Source organism: Carcharhinus amblyrhynchos, chromosome 7 (assembly GCF_965287045.1).
Source record: "Carcharhinus amblyrhynchos chromosome 7, sCarAmb.v2.hapA, whole genome shotgun sequence".
Lineage (NCBI taxonomy): Eukaryota > Metazoa > Chordata > Chondrichthyes > Carcharhiniformes > Carcharhinidae > Carcharhinus > Carcharhinus amblyrhynchos.
In genome coordinates, this window is record NC_137330.1 from 60,411,449 (window position 1) to 60,429,820 (window position 18,372).

An 18,372-nucleotide genomic window follows, 5' to 3' on the forward strand; every position below is an offset into this window, starting at 1 on the left:
CCAAAGAAAATTCTAAGCGTGAAATTTTCTGGCCACGCACTCCCTAAGACCAGAAATTCCTGCCTGAGGTCAATGAACCTTTAAATGATCTGCCTGTTTCCTGTCCCGCCTGTTATGATTCCCTTAATTGGTGGGACCAGAAAATCTTGCATCATGTGTTGCCCCCAGCAGGAAATCTGGTGCGAATTCTGTTGGGAGAGTCATTGCAAATCAGTTTGCAACTCAAGCTCACTTAGAAATTTTTTGCCGCCTGGGGAGATTCCCACTGAATTCTCCTGGACTTTCGAGTGAGGACCTAAAGTCACAGGCAAGGACACTGCTTAGAGACCAGAGCATTCTTGTTAAAGGGAGCCCCAATCTTGAATGCCCGCCCCACCTAGACACAGTGCTGCCTAGCCACGCCCCCTTCCTCAGCAGACAAGAGAAAGACGCTCAACCTTTGACCCTGGAGGAGCAACCTCCCACTCTCTTCCATCACAAAATGTACAGCTCACCACCCGCATCCCTCCATTCTACTCTTGCATGAAGGTGACCTGTACACCTCCAATTCTCTCTGGCATTATATCATCCTCTTCTCCCCACCCACAAACCAGGCTATTAGGCTCTGGGAGTGCTTAAAGAACTCTCTGTAAACCCCCCTCTTGGTACTGACAACCTGCCACCCTGACAGTGCCTGCTTATTTGCATTATAGATCCTCCCCCATTTATCCCCAGTGGCATAAATACTATTTCTCTCCATAGATGCTGCCAGACCTACTGAGTTTACCTAGTGTTTTCTGATTTTGTGAGACAGGAGCAGGAGTAGACCATATGGCCCATTAAACTTACTCTGCCATTCAATACAAACATAACTGATGTTGGACTTCCACCACACTATCCTGCCTGTACTCCATATCCTTTGATTCCCTGAGAGACCAAAAGTTTGGATTTTTCCTCCTGAATCAGCAGTGCAGAGTCATAAGAACATAAGAACATAAGAAATAGGAGCAGGAGTAGGCCAACTAGCCCTTCGAGCCTGCCCCGCCATTCAATAAGATCATGGCTGATCTGTTGTGGCTCAGTTCCACATTCCCGCCCTCTCCTCATAACCCTTAATCCCCTCTCTTATCAAAAACCCATCAACCCGCGTCTTAAAAATATTGAGTGAGGTAGCCTCCACCACTTCAACGGGCAGAGAATTCCAGAGATTCACCACCCTTTGAGTGAAGAAGTTCCTCCTCAACTCCGTTCTAAACCACCCCCCCTTTATCTTGAGGCTGTGCCCCCTAGTCCTACTATCCTTTCTGAGCGGGAAGAGTCTCTCCACCTCTATCCTATCCATCCCATTCATCATCTTATACGTCTCAATGAGATCTCCCCTCATTCTTCTAAACTCTAACGAGTACAAGCCTAATTTATTCAGCCTCTCCTCATAGCTCAACCCCCTCAACTCCGGCATCAGCCTAGTAAACCTCCTCTGCACTCCCTCCAAGGCCAAAATATCCTTGCGTAAGTACGGCGCCCAAAACTGGACATAGTACTCCAGCTGCGGCCTCACCAATGCCCTATACAGCTGCAGCAAGACCTCCCTACTTTTATATTCAATCCCCCTCGCTATGAAGGCCAGCATCCCATTTGCCTTCCTGACCACCTGCTGCACCTGCAAGCTGGGTTTTTGCGACTCATGCACAAGGACCCCAAGGTCCCTCTGCACCGTCGCCTGCTGCAATTTTTCACCACGTAAGTAATAGTCCTTCCTACCATTATTCGACATTCCCTAGTTCTGCAAACCTGACCCAGGAGAACTTGATCCGGAAGTGCCGGGGCTCCCTTGGAGCTGGGCTGGTGATCCTCAAATGAGTGCAGTAGATGCCAACTACAGTGATGGGATAGGTGGAAGTCCAGCTTTGATGCACTGGCACTGTATCAAAGTTTTTAAAAAATGACAGAAAATAGAACCCCAGCCCTCACCCTTCACACCCCCTCACACAACTCCCGATGCCCCATTCATGCCAACTAATGGCACTTCATGCCTGCCATCCACTTCTTATCCTACATATGCTACATTGTCAATCTATGCCCCTCTGCCCACCAAAGGAGCTTTCATATTCTGGATGCTAACCCACATCTACCCACAACCATGACCCCTTACATGCTCCATTTCAACATATGGTCCCATCACACCCCATGGCCCTTCATAGCCACTATGGCAACTTAGTGCAATTCATGCCAACCCATGCCCCAACCCAACTCCCATTGTCCTTATATCTACTATTCCATCTCAGTTTGCACAATAAACAGATCTGAAGATACATGTTGAGATTAAATAAAACACCATGGCCTATTCCGATGTCATTTTTACTTTCAATCATAAATACATTCCTTTACATCAGCAAACTTTTCATTCATTTTCACAACATTTATAAAAAATGCGTTGGAAATATAGATTCCAAAACCACTTGGAACTGTCAATCAAACTCTGAAATGGCAGACACCCAACTGTGCTAATGAACGGTTATGAAATCAGTCATATGATACTGATCCCATAAAGCTAACCTTAAGACTTATGTCAGGTGTCAGAGTGACATAACTACTAACAATTTTTTGAACACTTAAGACAGTTTTTTTCAAATAATTAAAGGGCAGGAGTTTTAAATGTCTCAACAGCTCCTTTAGATTATTCAACTTATCACTTTTGAATTGTTTTTACTAGTTCCTCTTGACAGTTCATTTGGATGCTGTTAACAATTGACAATGAGCTTCACAGTTCCAATTACATACATTCATGCCTACTTTTTGGAATTCCAAAGGGAACCTGACCTATTCCATTGGGCACATGACCTCCTTCAAAGGCTGGGATGGGGAACCTTTTCCATATCAAGGTCCTCTTGCACATAGACAAACTCAGCTCTGGGTCTCCCACACACACAAACTAACTCAATTCATTTTTTTAATAGAGAAAATACAGAAATGTTCAACCCAGGAACGCTTTAACGTAATGGCGGAGTTTGATTTCCTTGATGAGTATCAGACGTGTACCTCAATCACAGCACTAAGGAAATTCACCTCCACATTTTGCAGGCTTTCCTTTCCAATTCTCTATCTGATACTCACTTTCCCTTTTCCCACTCAGTTTCTCTCTGTCTCCATCTCCTCTTTCCCACTCTCTCTCTCCTTTCAACTCGGTCCATCCCTCTCCTTCTCCACTTTCTCTCTCTTCTTCTCCTTTCCCAATGTGCCTCACCTCCAAACCAGCCCAGAGCAGTAACTCAATGGCCCAAGGCTCTGGCCTCACAGTGCTAAAGACCTGGGATCGATTCCTGGCTTCTGTCACTGTCTGTGTGGAGTTTGCATGTTCTCCTCATGTTTGCGTGGATTTCCTCTGGATGCTCTGATTTTCTCCCACAGTCCAAAGATATGCTTGTTAGGTAGATTGACCATTTTAAGTTGCCCCTTACTGTTAGGGGGGACTAGCTAAAGTGAATGCATGGGGTTATGGGGAAAGGACCTGGGTGGGATTGTGGTCGGTGCAGACTCAATGGGCCGAATGGCCTCTTTTTGCACTATGATTCTGATTCTACTTCTAGTCTGAGGCTGCATCTTTCCACTTATATTGATACTGTCAGTATAATTAGATACATTACTCTCTATCTCTCTATTTAAATCATTTATATAGATTGGAAATACCAAAGGCTCTATTTCTGATCCTTGCAGTCTAGCATTCGTCACAGCCTGCCAAACTTGAGAATGTTGCATTTATGCCTTTTTCTGACTTCCTTTATGTTAACCAATTCTCTATGCTAATATTTTACACCCAACTCCATAACTCCTTATGTTATCTGAACATTTTGCTGGCATCTTATTGAATGCATTTGTGAAATCAGACCACTATCCTCCTAGCCCCTTTACCGGCGAGAACAGCTTCACACCTAGAAACAATGCAAAGCCTCTTAACATAGGATTGGAATTAATGTAGGCAATCCTAAGTGTGTCGGAGCAGTGCCAAGAGGGTGGGGCCTGAGTGGGGCTATGTTGGGGGAGGGCATGCACAATAATAGGGGGCTATGCAAGGTTTGGGGGGGGGGTGGTCAAACAACTAGGTAGTTGTGCAAGGGGGTGCTCTGTAAGGGGGGGGGGCTCATGTCAGGGGTGGAAGCTGTGCAAGTGGTGGGGCCCTGCGGGGTGGCGAGATATGTCAGGTGTCCACCAGGATACTTATCAGGAGTGTCCTGATGCCCCGATACTGGCAGCTTGTGTTGGTGTGGGAGGTAGTAATGCTGCCGATGATGGGGAGATGGGAGTTGGTAGGAGGTCTCCTGGTCAGATCAGGGCACCCTGTGCGATGGCGCCCGTGTGCTCTGAAGCTGCCTTCACTGCTGGGAAATTGTAGTGACAAACTTGCCCAAGAGACCAGCGTGGTGGATTCCCATTTTAATGCTGTTCTGACAGTTCGAAACATTTCGGGAAGTTTGGCCCTGGTATCTTAAAGCAAACAATTACACATTATATTTTTATTTTGTTGTAGCAAGACAGAACTATGCAGTCAGAATTTCAGAACTGACTTTTACAGATGAACTAAAGAATCCTTTGTCAAGCTTGTATAAAAGTCTCTCCGAAGAATTTAAGACGCTGGTATGTAACTGAATGACCAAGGTTATTAAATCAAAAAGTGTTTTTTATCTAACTGTCTGCTACTGTTGGTGAATCTTGCTTTTCAGCAGAAATTTAAGGCCCTGCTGAAGCATTAAAGTAAAACATGAATAGAAACCTAAAAAATTTCAAAAGCAATTAAATGGGAAAATACAATCCTGCAACATGTAATCATTTTGATTTAATTAAAGTTAGGTTAGTATCTCGCTGTGGACACAAGTTTCAGTACTGGATGAAAGTACTTTTGGAAGTGTCTTGAGTGAATTGTACGGATCATTACCTTACCATGCCACTAACTCCTTTCACATTGTAAAAGTTTCCTTATGGCTTCCTATTTTAAATGTGACCATGAAACAAGTGAAACCAGATATGTTTGTGGCACACAGCGTGCAAAATACAGATTTACAGAGTTTTTTTGTCACTATATTAACATTTTTGGACATTGAAGTAAAGCTGACTTGATAGAGCAGCACGATGGCACAGTAGTTAGCACTGCTGTCTCTCAATGCCAAGGACCCAGGTTTGATTCTCAGTTTGGGTCACTGTGTGGAGTTTGCATGTTTTCCCCATGTCTGCATGGGTTTCCTCTGGGTGCTCTGGTTTTCTCCCACAGACCAAAGATGTGCTGGTTAGGTGCATTCAACTAAACAGGCGCTGGAGTGTGACAAACTAGGGAAATTTCACAGTAACTTCATTGCAGTGTTAAAGTAAGCCTTACTTGTGGCTAATAAATAAACTTTACTTTTTACTATGGAGTCACCTCCTTCCTCAGGTACCATGCCCTATGAAGATACAGGCAACTAGGGGCTTCCACTGAATTGGTCCATGATTATACTTGGCAAAGTATTACAGTGGGGTTTTTTTGTTGCTTTCTTCAGGATAGCTGATCCACTGTTCCGGCTGCCACCTGGTGTAATGGAAATGTTTACTGGCTGATAGTCAACTTGTTTTGTCACATTGTAAATATATGACCATTAAGTTGGTCCTAAACCTGGAGCTTTTTAGGCCAAAGGGGAGACACCACTGTTGCGCCACAAGATCTCCCTACTATGGGATGTTTGTATTAAATGTTTTGCAACTTTAGCTTTAAGCATAGATACTTCCTGGATCTTGTAGAATTGGATCTGTCATCAATTTGATAGATAATTGCAAAGAACCTGCTGCATCCAGAATTTTTTTTTTATGACTGGTAATAAATCTTTCCTTTATGAATTCTTGCTGTGGTTGTATTCCTGATTTTTTTCAACACATATCTTTGTTGTAATTATAAGGGAGCACAGTAGCAAAGTCATTGTGTTACTGGGTAAGAAATGAAAGGCTGGGCCAGTGATCAGGCAATACCAAATTCAAATTGTACTGTGGAAGCTGGGAGGATTTAAATTCAGTTAATTCAATAAAAATCTGGAAATAAAAAGCTGGTGTCAGTAACGGTGACTGTGAAACTACTTGATTATTACAAAAACCCATCTGTTTCACTGATGTCCTTCAGTGAAGGAAATTACTGTCCTTGTGTCATCTGGCTGACATCTTCATCCAGATCCACAGCAATGTAATTGACTCTTAACTGCCCATTGAGTGACTTAGCAAACCAGTCGGTCATTTTCAAGAAGCCCTTCTTGGAGACAATTAAGGACAAGTAATCAGTGCTGGCCTTGCCAATGATGCACACATTCTGTGAATGAATAAATACTAATTGACTGCAACTCATTACAATGTTATATTCAACTATTTTTTGGCTGTGGGTAATAATTCAGGAACTCGTGTGTTTCTAAAAGAAAATTAAACTTTTTGGCCATTACCTTACTGTGCTGCTGATCAGCCAAATACTTACAAACTCAAAAATATAAATTGGTGGATTCTCAAGAGTCCATTAATGATGCTGTAGTTATAGGTCAGGGGAACTTGTAAAGTTTATGATGTTCCATCTAATGGTAGAAATGAACTGTTGTAGGTTGTGACTCCGTAACAGGCAGGTTTGAAATGTTAAATCCTATTGAGATGCTACCTCAAGGCTTCTTAGAATGGTGATATCACTGAATGGTGTGTGGTGATAAGGGATGTATGCCATAAACAATGAATTTCATGGACGATAATTTTCCGTCAAAAGAGTAATGAGGCTAGTGACACTCTTTTATTTATGCTTAAATGATACAGCAGCTTCGCACAGTGACAGATTAAACTCAAATATCCAAATTTTGTTGTCCAAGATCTGTTGCTGCACCATTAACTAGAAAAATAATGGGACAGGTTCTCCAATCTCGCTCACAGCTGGGATTCTCCAGACCTGCTGCAGTGAACAGAGATTTGGATAAGCACCAACCCCAATGGGGTATAGAGTATAAGAGCTGCCGTCTAATGCTTCAGTTGTACAGAACATTGGTTAGGCCGCATTTGGAGTGCTGCATCCAGTTCTGGTCACCTTACTACTGGAAGGACGTGGAGACCCTGGAGAGGGTGCAGAGGAGGTTTACCAGGATGTTGCCTGGCATGGAAGAACTGAGTTATGAGGAAAGGTTGGAGAAACTGGGGCCCTTCTCCTTAGAAAGACAGAGATTAAGGGGGGATCTGATAGAGGTGTATAAAATAATGAAGGGAATAGATAGAGTCAACAGTGGCAGGCTTTTCCCTAGATTGAGGACAATTACGAGAGGTCACGATCTAAGGGTGAGGGGGGAGAAGTATAATTTGGATACGAGAGGAAGGTTTTTCACGCAGAGGGTCGTAGGGGTATGGAACGCTCTACCAAGTAAGGTGGTGGAGGCAGGCACATTGGACTTGTTTAAGGTTTACTTAGATAGACACATGAGTGAAACAGGGATGGAGGGTTATAGTAGATGGTATTAAATAGGGTCAGAGACTCGGGACGAGACCGGAAATGTAGTATTACATGTTAATGTTTTGTCTTTTTTAATCCACAGGTGTCGGTTCACCTTGTTGTCAAAGGACGGGCATGCACACAGTGGGTCGTGCGTGGGCTGCTCTTGGAGGTTCCGAGAGTGGCCTAGTACTTCGTGTCGTTGTGTATGCTTAATCCTGGACCAGCAGACGGGCACCACAACAGCTCAGTGACTAGCACTGCTAGCTGTGCAGATACATGGATTTTGGCCAGTGTCTGTGGGAGTTTGCACATTCTCCCTGTGGTTGCGTGGGTTTCCTCCGGGTGCTCCGGTTTCCTCCCACACCCCAAAGATGTGCTCTTAGGCTGATTGGTGTACCAAATTGACACTATTCTCCCCTGAATCTGGCTACATTAGGGGTTCCACTCGCATACACACAGGGCAGGGTAGGTGTAGGAAAATGCTTTGTTGAAGGGGCGGCATGGGCTCGTTGGGCCGAAGGGCCTGTTTCCCGTGCTGGGTTGTTCTTTGTTCTTTGTTGTTCACCAAATTCTCAGTTCTCAGTGGCAGCAGCAGAGATTTCTGACTAATATCTCACTGTCTGCCTCATCATTGACGCACTTTGAATTGAAGTGTAAATTGAGACGCAATCTAAGTACTATCCATTGCAGTCAAACAAGCCTTCCAATAATGTGATAATATTAATTACTGTCAAGCAACCTCTCTGGCACTAAAAGCGAACTATTACAATTGCTTCAGGTTTTGATTGTTGGTGAGTTTTTACAAATGTGAAATTTCATGTTCATTCATGTAGCCAATGCCACGTTTCCCTCATTGAACTGTTAGCAAACCACACTATAAGCAATTTGTTATGCAGAAAACTTAATCCAAATATGCAAAGGCAAATCTAACCAACTGTAACCATCATTAGATTAGGGCAGCTCGGTTGCGCAGCACTGCTGCCTCACAGCGCCAGGGACCTGGGCTCAATTCTTGCCTTGTGTCACTGTCTGTAAGGAGTCTGCATGGGTTTTCTCCGGGTGCTCCGGTTTCCTCCCACAGTCCGAACAACATGCTAAATTCTCCCTCAGTGTACGCCAGAGTGTGGTGACTAGGGGATTTTCACTGTAACTTCATTGTAGTGTTAATGTAAGTCTACTTGCGACACTAATAAATAAAAAACTACCCTGTCATAATAAACTTTGTGGCATATTGTAGAGTAATGAAAACATTTCACATTTGTAAATTCCTGTAAAATTAAAATTGTTTGCCAATTATTTATGGAATATAATCTTTCTAATCTTCTATTTCTTTAGTTGGAAAGTGCCTACAGAAGGGTGCAACCTGAAGCTGAAGTAAATATTCTAGGATTCACGTAAGTTAAACATTTTGAGGAGCGACAGTTGCATTTTATTCTTAAGGTCTAACGTTGAAAACAGGGAATTTGATATATAAGTGAAGCTGGAAAGTGAACACATGAAGGAATGGAAACATTTATGCCTTTTATTTTGGTTACAAGGTGGTAACTTTTCTTTATTATTGCCATTGCCAGATATCTGCTCTGCAATTTAAAAAACAATTTTAAGACGGTTCACTTGGTAAAAATCAACACGGGCACTTTGAGCTAATTCTAGACGATGCGGACACATACCCACCCACCCATAACCTGGGCACTTTTGGCAGCGTTTTTGGATTCCTCACTCCATGAGATGCAAATCATAAAAGCCCTTACACACACGCAAATTTTGAGAGTAAGGAAGGAGGAGCAATGACTCAGGTCCAAGATGAGTGCAGCTTGTCACTTATGGTGAAATGTGCTTCCTTGCAGATTAACATGTCCACATTCTGTATTAAGTTATGAGTTAGCAGTTTTGAATGGAGGATTTTTAAAAATTCATTCATTGGATGTGAGTGTCACTGGCAAGGCCAATATTTATTGCCCATCCTTCCATCCCTAAATTGTCTTGAGAACGTGGTGGTGAGCCACCTTAAACTGCTGTAGCCATCTGGTGTAGGTACACCTACCATGCTGTTAAAAAGGGAGTTACAGGATTTTGACTCTGTTATGGTAAAGAATCAGCGATTATGGTGCGTAAGTTAGATGGGAGCGTGCAGTTGATAGTGTTCCATTTACTACCCTTATCCTTTGAGCTGGCTGAGGGCTTGGCTTTGAAAGATACTGCCAAAGACTGCTTGGCAAGTTGTAGCCATGCACCTTGTATGTGGTACACAGTGCTGCCACTGTATCTCAAGTGATGAAGACAGCAAATGTTTAAGGAGGTGATTGGTGCTGGTCAAGCTGGCTGCTTTGTCCTGAATGGTATCCAGCTTTTAGAGTGTTGTTGGAGTTGCACTCATCCAAGCAAGTGGAGAGTTATTCCATCACACTCCTGACTGATGATGGACAGGCTTTGGAGTATCAGGAAGTGAATTACTCACTGCAAAATTATCAGTTCCTCACCTGCTCTTGCAGCCACATTATTATTTTTTGTCACTCCAGTTAAGTTTCTAGTCAGGGATATATTCAGGATATTAATGTTAGGGGAATTTATCAGTGGTAATGCCATTGTCAAAGGATGATAGTTAGTTTCTTTCTTGTTGGAAGTGGATATTGCCAGGCACTTGTGTAATGTAAATGTCACTTTCCCCTTATCAGCGCAAACCTGAATGTTATCTCGGTCTTGCTGCATTTGGATACAGATGGCTATGTGAAGGGTAATGGACAGCCACCAAATTTGCACATGTCAATTGGATGGTACATTAACTTATTTGAATAGGGAATAACCGTTTAAAAATGTCACCTTAATTGTCCTGGAAAGAAAAGAAAGAAATTGCATTTTTAAAGAACCTTTCATGTCCCCAGTGCTACTCAGCTGGACATAGATTAAGCTTATTTAACAGTTTTCCTTATAACATTTGCACATTAGTTGTCAAGCCAACAAACAACCGATACTCTTTGCTTCTTCATGTGCTATTGTTGCTGATAGAAACATAGAAAGATGTACATCAAAGAAATAGGCTAATTAGGCTCATGTATCTGTGCTAGCCTTTCAGCTCTTCTGCAGTCATGCAGATTACCACACCTCAAATTCTTTTTTAAAATACAATGAGAGCTATTCAGCAGTGAGTTCCAGATTCTATCACTCTTTGAGTGAAAAAAAATTCAATTTTCCTCTAATTGTTCTAAATTATCTTAAATCCATGCCCTCTGTTTTTCAATTCTTGATAAACAGTCAAGAATGACTTATCATTCAGTCTATTTAGGACCCTCGTAATTTTAGACAACTCAATTCAATCTCCCTTTAGCTTCCTTGTTAAAAAGAAAACAAATCCCAGCCAGTCAACTGTTTACTTATAGCTACCTTTCTCCATTCCTGGCAACAACCTTCATTCTTCATACTGATCACTCAAACTGCTCTGACTTGTCTTTCTTATGCCTCCAAATCCCATATGGCAAGCCATTTTTGTAAACCATGTAGAATACACTGCATATCCTTATGATGATTGTATTTTCAATTAGCCAGGACTTGCCCCATTGGTATGTAAAGTACTGTTGAGAGCTGAGAAACTTGGCAAGGAATCCTTTTCACAGGATTCCTCTTCAATTAGAGTTACGTATAATGCTTCAGGCAGCCTGTCAAACTGGTCTAGATTGCTCTTGTATAACATGTGAGAGCCTTATTTTAATATGATGCTACAGTTTCAGGCCTATTTATGATCTGCAACAACTCTGGAATATAATTTAATGGTTGTGTTAACAGATCAATAATGCAGAAGGTTAGCTTCATTTTGGAAATAATCAATATTCATGTCATAATATGATGGTTTGAAAATTTGAATTCAGGTTTAAACAATCAAAAGACCCAGACCTCGAAGCTGTTCCTTGCTGAGTGTACTAAAACCCTAAAATGGCAGATTGGATGTACGTGAACACTTTGATTTGAAGTGTGCCCATTGCCATGTTGCAATAAGATCAAACAAGCGGTATCTTTTAACAAGGTCAGGAGCAGGCCTATATAAATAGGGGTTTAAGCCTGTGAGACTTTAAATCTCCAACATCACTTACTCTGAACTAATCAGCATGATTACAGGCCGCATTTGCTCCAGGGATTGCCTGTAACAAAAATGTTAAATATTTTCCCCGAATATAGAGCTCGAAGGAGCAGACTCCATTCTTTACTCCCAATTACCATCCCTCCCAATTAAAGTTTATTATTTCATTCATATCACAAGTAGGCTTACATTAACTGAGGTCAAGGTCTCCACACAATTCAGTCAGCAATGAGACAGTTACTAAAATGTTCCAGCTTCTACATGGTTAGAAGAGACCATCCTGCACCATTGCCGATTGCAGTCAGTGTCCAGCACCTTCAACATTTGCACCTTGACCTTCCACCCTGAGGGTCATTTAGAATTAACTCAAGACTCCCCAACTTGACTGCAGTATTGAATTTTCCAGGGGCCATTGATGGCAGCCATGTGACTGGATCCTTGCGGGTGGAATCACCTTCCCTCTATCATAAGGTCAAATTGGGGATGTTTGCTGATGATTGCACCATGATCAGCCCCATTCACAACTCATCAAATACTGAAGCAGTCCATGTTCATATGTAGCAAGAGTTGAACAATATTCAGTCTTGGATTGATAATCAGAAACAATTGCAGGCAATGACCATCTTCAACACAAAAGAATCTAACCATCTCCCCATGGCATTCAATGGCCTTACTGTCAAGGGAAACCTGCTACAATAGACTGGGGGTTATCATTGACCCGAAACTAAATTGGATCAGCCATATAAATCATGATGTGGAGATGCCGGCGTTGGATTGGGGTAAACACAGTAAAAAGTCTGACAACACCAGGTTTAAGTCCAACTGATTTATTTGATAGTAAACTCACAAGCTTTCGGGGCTTGCCCCTTCGTCAGGTGAATGGAGAGTTCTGGCCTCAGATGAAGCCAGACGAAGGGGAAAACCCCGAAAGCTTGTGAGCTTACTATCAAATAAATCGGTTGGACTTAAACCTGGTGTTGTCAGTTTTCTTACTGTGCCGGCCATATAAATACAGTGATTACAAAAACAGGTCCAAGGCTGGCAATTCCGAGCTGAATACATCACCCCTGACTCTCCACACCCTGTCCACCATCTACAAGTCAGGAGTGTGATGGAATATTCTCCACTTGGTTGGATAAATGCAGTTGCAACAACCCTCCAGGGAATCTTTATGGGAGCATGCAAGTCCCTCTCTGGGTCAGACACAATCCTCTTGAAACTATATTGCCTTTCCTTCACTGTCATTGGGACTCCCTGTCTAACAGATCTGTGGGCCACTTACAACACACGGACTACAGTGGTTCAAGAAGGCAGCTCACCACTAACTTCTCAAGGAGAATTAAGGGTGGCCAATAAAAGGTAGTGGCTTTTGCTACCAAGTAAACCTGTTGGACTTTAACCTGGTGTTGTGAGATTTCTTTGCCTGCAATTCCCATATCCTATGAGGATTGCATATCTGAAATGGAGATGCCAGATTTTCTTGCATTAATTTTAAATCAGACACACTTTGTTTTGGGCTGCAATCCTGCCTGACCAGTGTCCTTTAATCCACTGCCCAGCTAACCTTAAATGCTCAGAAGCAATGATAGAAAAATTGCCACTTTTCATTTCCTTATCAGCTAGTTTTCTACTTCTCGGTAGACATAGAGGTCAATATTTGTAATTTTGGTGACTCCAAACAAAAATCCTCCTGACCTTGCCTGCAGGGTGATTTGCATATTTAAAGGTGCAGGGAATGGTGACAGTGGGTGCTTATGTATTTATCACAGTGCAGGTGACCCCCTACCTTAGGGTGACAGCAGCATATTCAGCATTGATTACACCCAGGGTGACCGACTGCTTCAGGGTGGCAGTGGATTGTTGGACATCAGTCAAGGTGCAGATGGCCCATTGTCTCCATGGTTCCAAAGTATAAAACTGTCAACGTTGTTTACAAGATCAGCCAGAAATGACCTAGGCAAAGGCTGCACTTATATTTATCGAAATTCCACCATTCTACCTGCTCTCCTAGATTCCACAAATGTGGGACTGAGCACTCAACATTGCTGAGATAAAAATGATAGAATTGTCACCAAAGGTCATATTCTTCTCATTTGTACATATGGGCTGGCACATTGCACAACACTGTCACTTTCTGTCAGGGAATTCTGGATGTGGCAAAGGAGCTGCTGATGTTACAGTAAGGAACTGCTGAGGTGTTAGTGAAAGGTTCAGTCTGGCAAATCTGCAGTTTTACACTTTGAATCTTACTGAAGAGAATGCAGCTTTTATTAACTACTCCAAACTAAGATAAAAGTTACATTTCCCATTCATTCACGCCTTCATTCGGTCCTTAGTTTGAATGAGTTGATTTAAGAAAGTGGCTACAATAATCCCTTTTCTTGTCTTTACTGATTTAGCAACGGGAGTGTAATTGTACTCCATCAAGTGATCTCTAAGAATCCTTTAAGTTCCAATCAAGTCACCGCCCAAATCCAAAATCTTTCTCCAAAATATACAATTGAATTGTTATCCAGTAAGTATTCTTTTGAATAATAAAATAATTTTGCTAGAGAGCATTTGAAGTTATAAATGTGTAGAAATGGAATAATTATCATCTAACTAAATAGGATGTCTATAATAAGAAAAAACAAAAAATGCTGGAAAAACTCAGCAGGTCTGGCAGCATCTGTGGAGAGAGAAACAGAGTTCAGCTTTGTGGAATTCTCCCAAAAAAATTCTAAGTGTCAAATTTGTGGGAAAACTGGAATAATTCACGCTGTTTCTTTCAGTGGGACTTCAGACAAGAATCTCCCAGACTGTGCAATGCTGAAGCCACCAGCGTGAATATCATTGAATTTCAAGAGGTGGGGCCTATTTCCGCCCAGGAGGCTGACATCAGCGGGATTCTGCGCACGCGCAGTGGTTCCACATTGTCAGCTCGATTGCTGGCCAGCCCGGGACCCCCAAAGTGCTGCTCCCCCACCCCGAAGCCCCATCACAGCCTGATTGCGGCTCCCATGACAAGTCCCAGTCCAGCCCCGACACCCCCCCCCCCCCGCCCCCGCAGCAGTGCTGATCCATTTGATCCACAGGCAAACCCCACCCCCTACGCTCACATCCACCACATGCTGACCCCTCTCCACCCCATTCCCTGGCTGATCCCCCACCCGCCCCATTTGCTGGTCTCTCTCCCCTAGCAGAGTGGCGGCAGGACGCCCCCAACTCCACTGATCGCCGCCATCAGCTTTAGGCCCCTCAATGCCCACTGGGCATTGGCACTTTGTCCCTTGGGCAATGCCAGGGCACAGATTGGCACTACCAAGGTGCTCATGCCAGGGGTGCCCAACTGTCCCCCTTTCACTCCAGTCCTGATAGTTCCCTGAAAATGGGGAGCTACTGGGGAGTGAAACACTCTGGCGGGGTGGGAGAGGCTAGCAGGCCCGGAGAATTCAGTCCCGGGCCAGTGAATCACATTTAAGTACATTAGAACATAAGAACATAAGAAATAGGAGCAGGAGTAGGCCATCTAGCCCTTCGAGCCTGCCCCACCATTCAATAAGATCATGGCTGATCTGAAGTGGCTCAGTTCCACTTTCCCACTTTCTCTCCATAACCCTTAATTCCCTTGTCTGTCAAAAACCTATCTACCCATGACTTAAATATATTTAGCAAGGTAGCCTCCACCACTTCAACGGGCAGAGAATTCCAGAGATTCACCACCCTTTGAGTGAAGAAGTTCCTCCTCAACTCTGTTCTAAACTGCCCCCCCTCTTATCTTGAGGCTGTGCCCTCTAGTCCTGCTAACCTTTCTGAGCAGGAAGAATCTCTCTACCTTTACCCTATCCATCCCCTTCATTATCTTATACGTCTCTATAAGATCCCCCCTTATCCTTCGAAACTCCAACGAGTACAGACCCTGTCTATTTAGTCTCTCTTCATAGTCCAACCCCCTCAACTCCAGTATCAGCCTAGTGAACCTCCTCTGCACTCCCTCCAAGGCCAAAATATCCTTGCGCAAGTGCAGCGACCAAAACTGCACACAGTACTCCAGCTGCGGCCTCACCAGTGCCCTGTACAGTTGCAGCAAGACCTCCCTGCTTTTATATTCTATCCCCCTCACTATAAGGGCCAGCATCCCATTTGCCTTCTTGATCACCTGCTGCACCTGCAGACTGGGTTTTTGCGACTCATGCACAAGGATCCCCAGGTCCCTCTGCACCGTAGCATGCTGCAGCTTTTCGCCCTTTAAATAGTAATCCCTCCTACTATTACTCCTGCCAAAATGGATAACCTCACACTTGCAAACATTGTACTCCATCTGCCAGGTAATATTAAAAGTAATATTAAAATTAGATTAAAATAACTTACCTGTCTTCCTGCTGGTTTCCAGCATGGATCTGACGGCACCAGAAATCTGGGACTGAGAAATGCAGGTGTGGCAGGAATGTAAATACGAATCCCATGCATACCCAGACGCGAGATTCTCCCATCACGCTGCGCTGGAAAACTAGTATGGCAGTGTGGGAGAATCACCCCCTTTGTGTCTATCTGAACTCAGAGCTGAATGGGAGTAAAAATATGATGGGTGTATATTGTTGAAGGGAGTGAGTGGAGCAGGTGGAGCAAAATAAAAGGCCAGGGATAGGTTGGAGCTCTGGAGAGACTTGACAAAGATGTCATGGACACAAAACAAAGATGTTAGTAGTGGCATAAGGTTGGTTAACAGAACAAGTGTCAGCACTTTCTGGAAGCAATACATGTGAATACAGACTGACATCACGGGGGAGCACATTGAGGAAAAATATGGCAACATTGAGGACAGAGTTCGTGGTCTGAAGTTGCTGAACTCAGTGTTAAATCCAGAAAGCTGTTTAAGTGCCCAATCTGAAGATGAGATACTGTTCTTCTAACTTGCATTGAGTACGTTGTGACAAGCTGAGGGCAGAACTGTGGACTGGAGAACAAAACAATGAGTTGAAATAGTAAGCAACGGGAAGGTCAGTATCATGTTTGTGGACCGAGTGACGATGTTCCGCAAAGCAGTCATGCGATCTGCATACTGTCTCCCCAGTGTTCAGGAGACTGCATTGGGAGCAGCAAGTGCAGTTGGCCAAATTCAAAGAAGAGCAAGTAAACTGCTTCTTCAGCTCAAAGAAGTGACTGGTGCCTTGGACAAAGAGGAGAGAGTAAATAAGGGAGAAGATGTTACAACCCCTGTAATTGCGTGGGAAAGTGCCATGGTTATGGGGCTGAGATGTTGGGAGTAACAGAAGATTGGATCAGAGTATCGTACAGAATGCTGGCAGGGGAGATGAGGCAATGATGTGTTTGTGGTGGTGTTATGCTGGATTTGATGGAAATGTTGGAGGATGATCCTTTGAATCCAAAGACTGATGAACTGAAAAATGAGGAATTTTATTATCATTATTATTGTTTAACCATTGAACCATTGTTATTGTTTAAGGGGTGGGGGTTGGTTTGGGGCAGATCTGCGGGACATGTGTTTTGCACAGTTTTTCATTCATTCAAGGGATGTATGACTGATGTATCTTACCTGCCCTATACCCGTAATCCCACATATTTATCCTGTTAACCCTCCTAACCTACATGCATCTTGGGACACAAAGGAGCAATTTAACATGGCCAATCGACCTAACCCGCACATCTTTGGAGTGTGGGAGGAAGCCAGAGCATTCAAAGGAAACGGGCATAGACACGGGGAGAACGTGCAAACTCCACACAGACAGTGACCCGAGACTGGAATTGAACCTGGATCCCTGGCACTGCGAGGGACGAAGTACCTGCTCCCAAATGTCTGACCCCTTGGCTTTTGGGGCGTATAATGCATTTATGTTGATGGCCCATACCACCACCATCACTCCAGCTTCAAGTGTGCGAGCAGCTCACCAATTTCACTTATAGAGGTTTACAGCATGGAAACAGGCCCTTCGGCCCTACGTCCATGCCACCCTTTCTTTTTTAAAAGCCCTAAGCTAATCCCAATTGCTCACATGTGGCTCATAGCCCTCTATGCCCATCATACCCATGTAACTATCTAAATGTTTTTTAAAAGACAAAATTGTACCTGCCTCTACTACTGCCTCTGGCAGCTTGTTCCAGAAACACACCACCTTCTGTGTGAAAAAATTACCCCCCTGGATATTTTTGTATCTCTCCCCTCTCATCTTAAATCTATGCCCTCTAGTTTTAGATTCCCTTATCTTTGGGAAAAGATATTGACTATCTAGCTAATTTGTGCCCCTCATTATTTTATAAACCTCTGTAAGATCACCCCTTAGTCCTCTACACTCCAGAGAAAAAAGTCCCAGTCGATCCAGCCTCTCCTTACAACTCAATCCATCAAGTCCTGGTAGCATCCTAGTAAATCTTTTCTGCAATCTTTCTAGTTTAATAATATCCATAATAAGGTGACCAGAATTGTACACAGTATCCCAAGTGTGGCCTTACCAATGTCTTGTACAACTTTAACGTCCCAACTCCTGTATTCAATGTTCTGACCAATGAAACCACGCATGCCGAATGCCTTCTTTACCATTCTGTCCTGTGACTCCACTTTCAAGAAACTATGAACATGTACCCCTAGATCTCTTTGTTCTCTAATTCTCCCTAGCACCCTACTATTAACTTAGTAAGTCCTGCCCTGGTTCAATCTACCAAAATGCATCGCCTCGCATTTGTCTAAATTAATCTCCACCTGCCATTCATCAGCTCACTGGCCCAATTGATCAAGGTCACATTGCAATTGGAGATAACTTTCTTTACTGTCCACTATGCCACCAATCTTAGTGTCATCTACAAATTTACTAACCATGCTTCTTATATTCTCATCCAAATCATTAATATAAATGAC

At 43.3% G+C, this 18,372-nt stretch overlaps 1 protein-coding gene across 1 annotated transcript in view; it reads left to right on the top strand.

The window, feature by feature from the left end:
- Nucleotides 1–18,372, top strand: part of LOC145345591 (uncharacterized) — a 120,386-nt gene that overhangs the window by 75,069 nt on the left and 26,945 nt on the right. Inside the window, exons 12-14 of the mRNA XM_080193426.1 lie at nt 4,505–4,611; nt 8,783–8,841; nt 13,919–14,034. Of these exons, the coding sequence (XP_080049552.1) occupies nt 4,505–4,611; nt 8,783–8,841; nt 13,919–14,034 (282 nt within the window). The remainder of the gene's footprint in view (nt 1–4,504; nt 4,612–8,782; nt 8,842–13,918; nt 14,035–18,372) is intronic.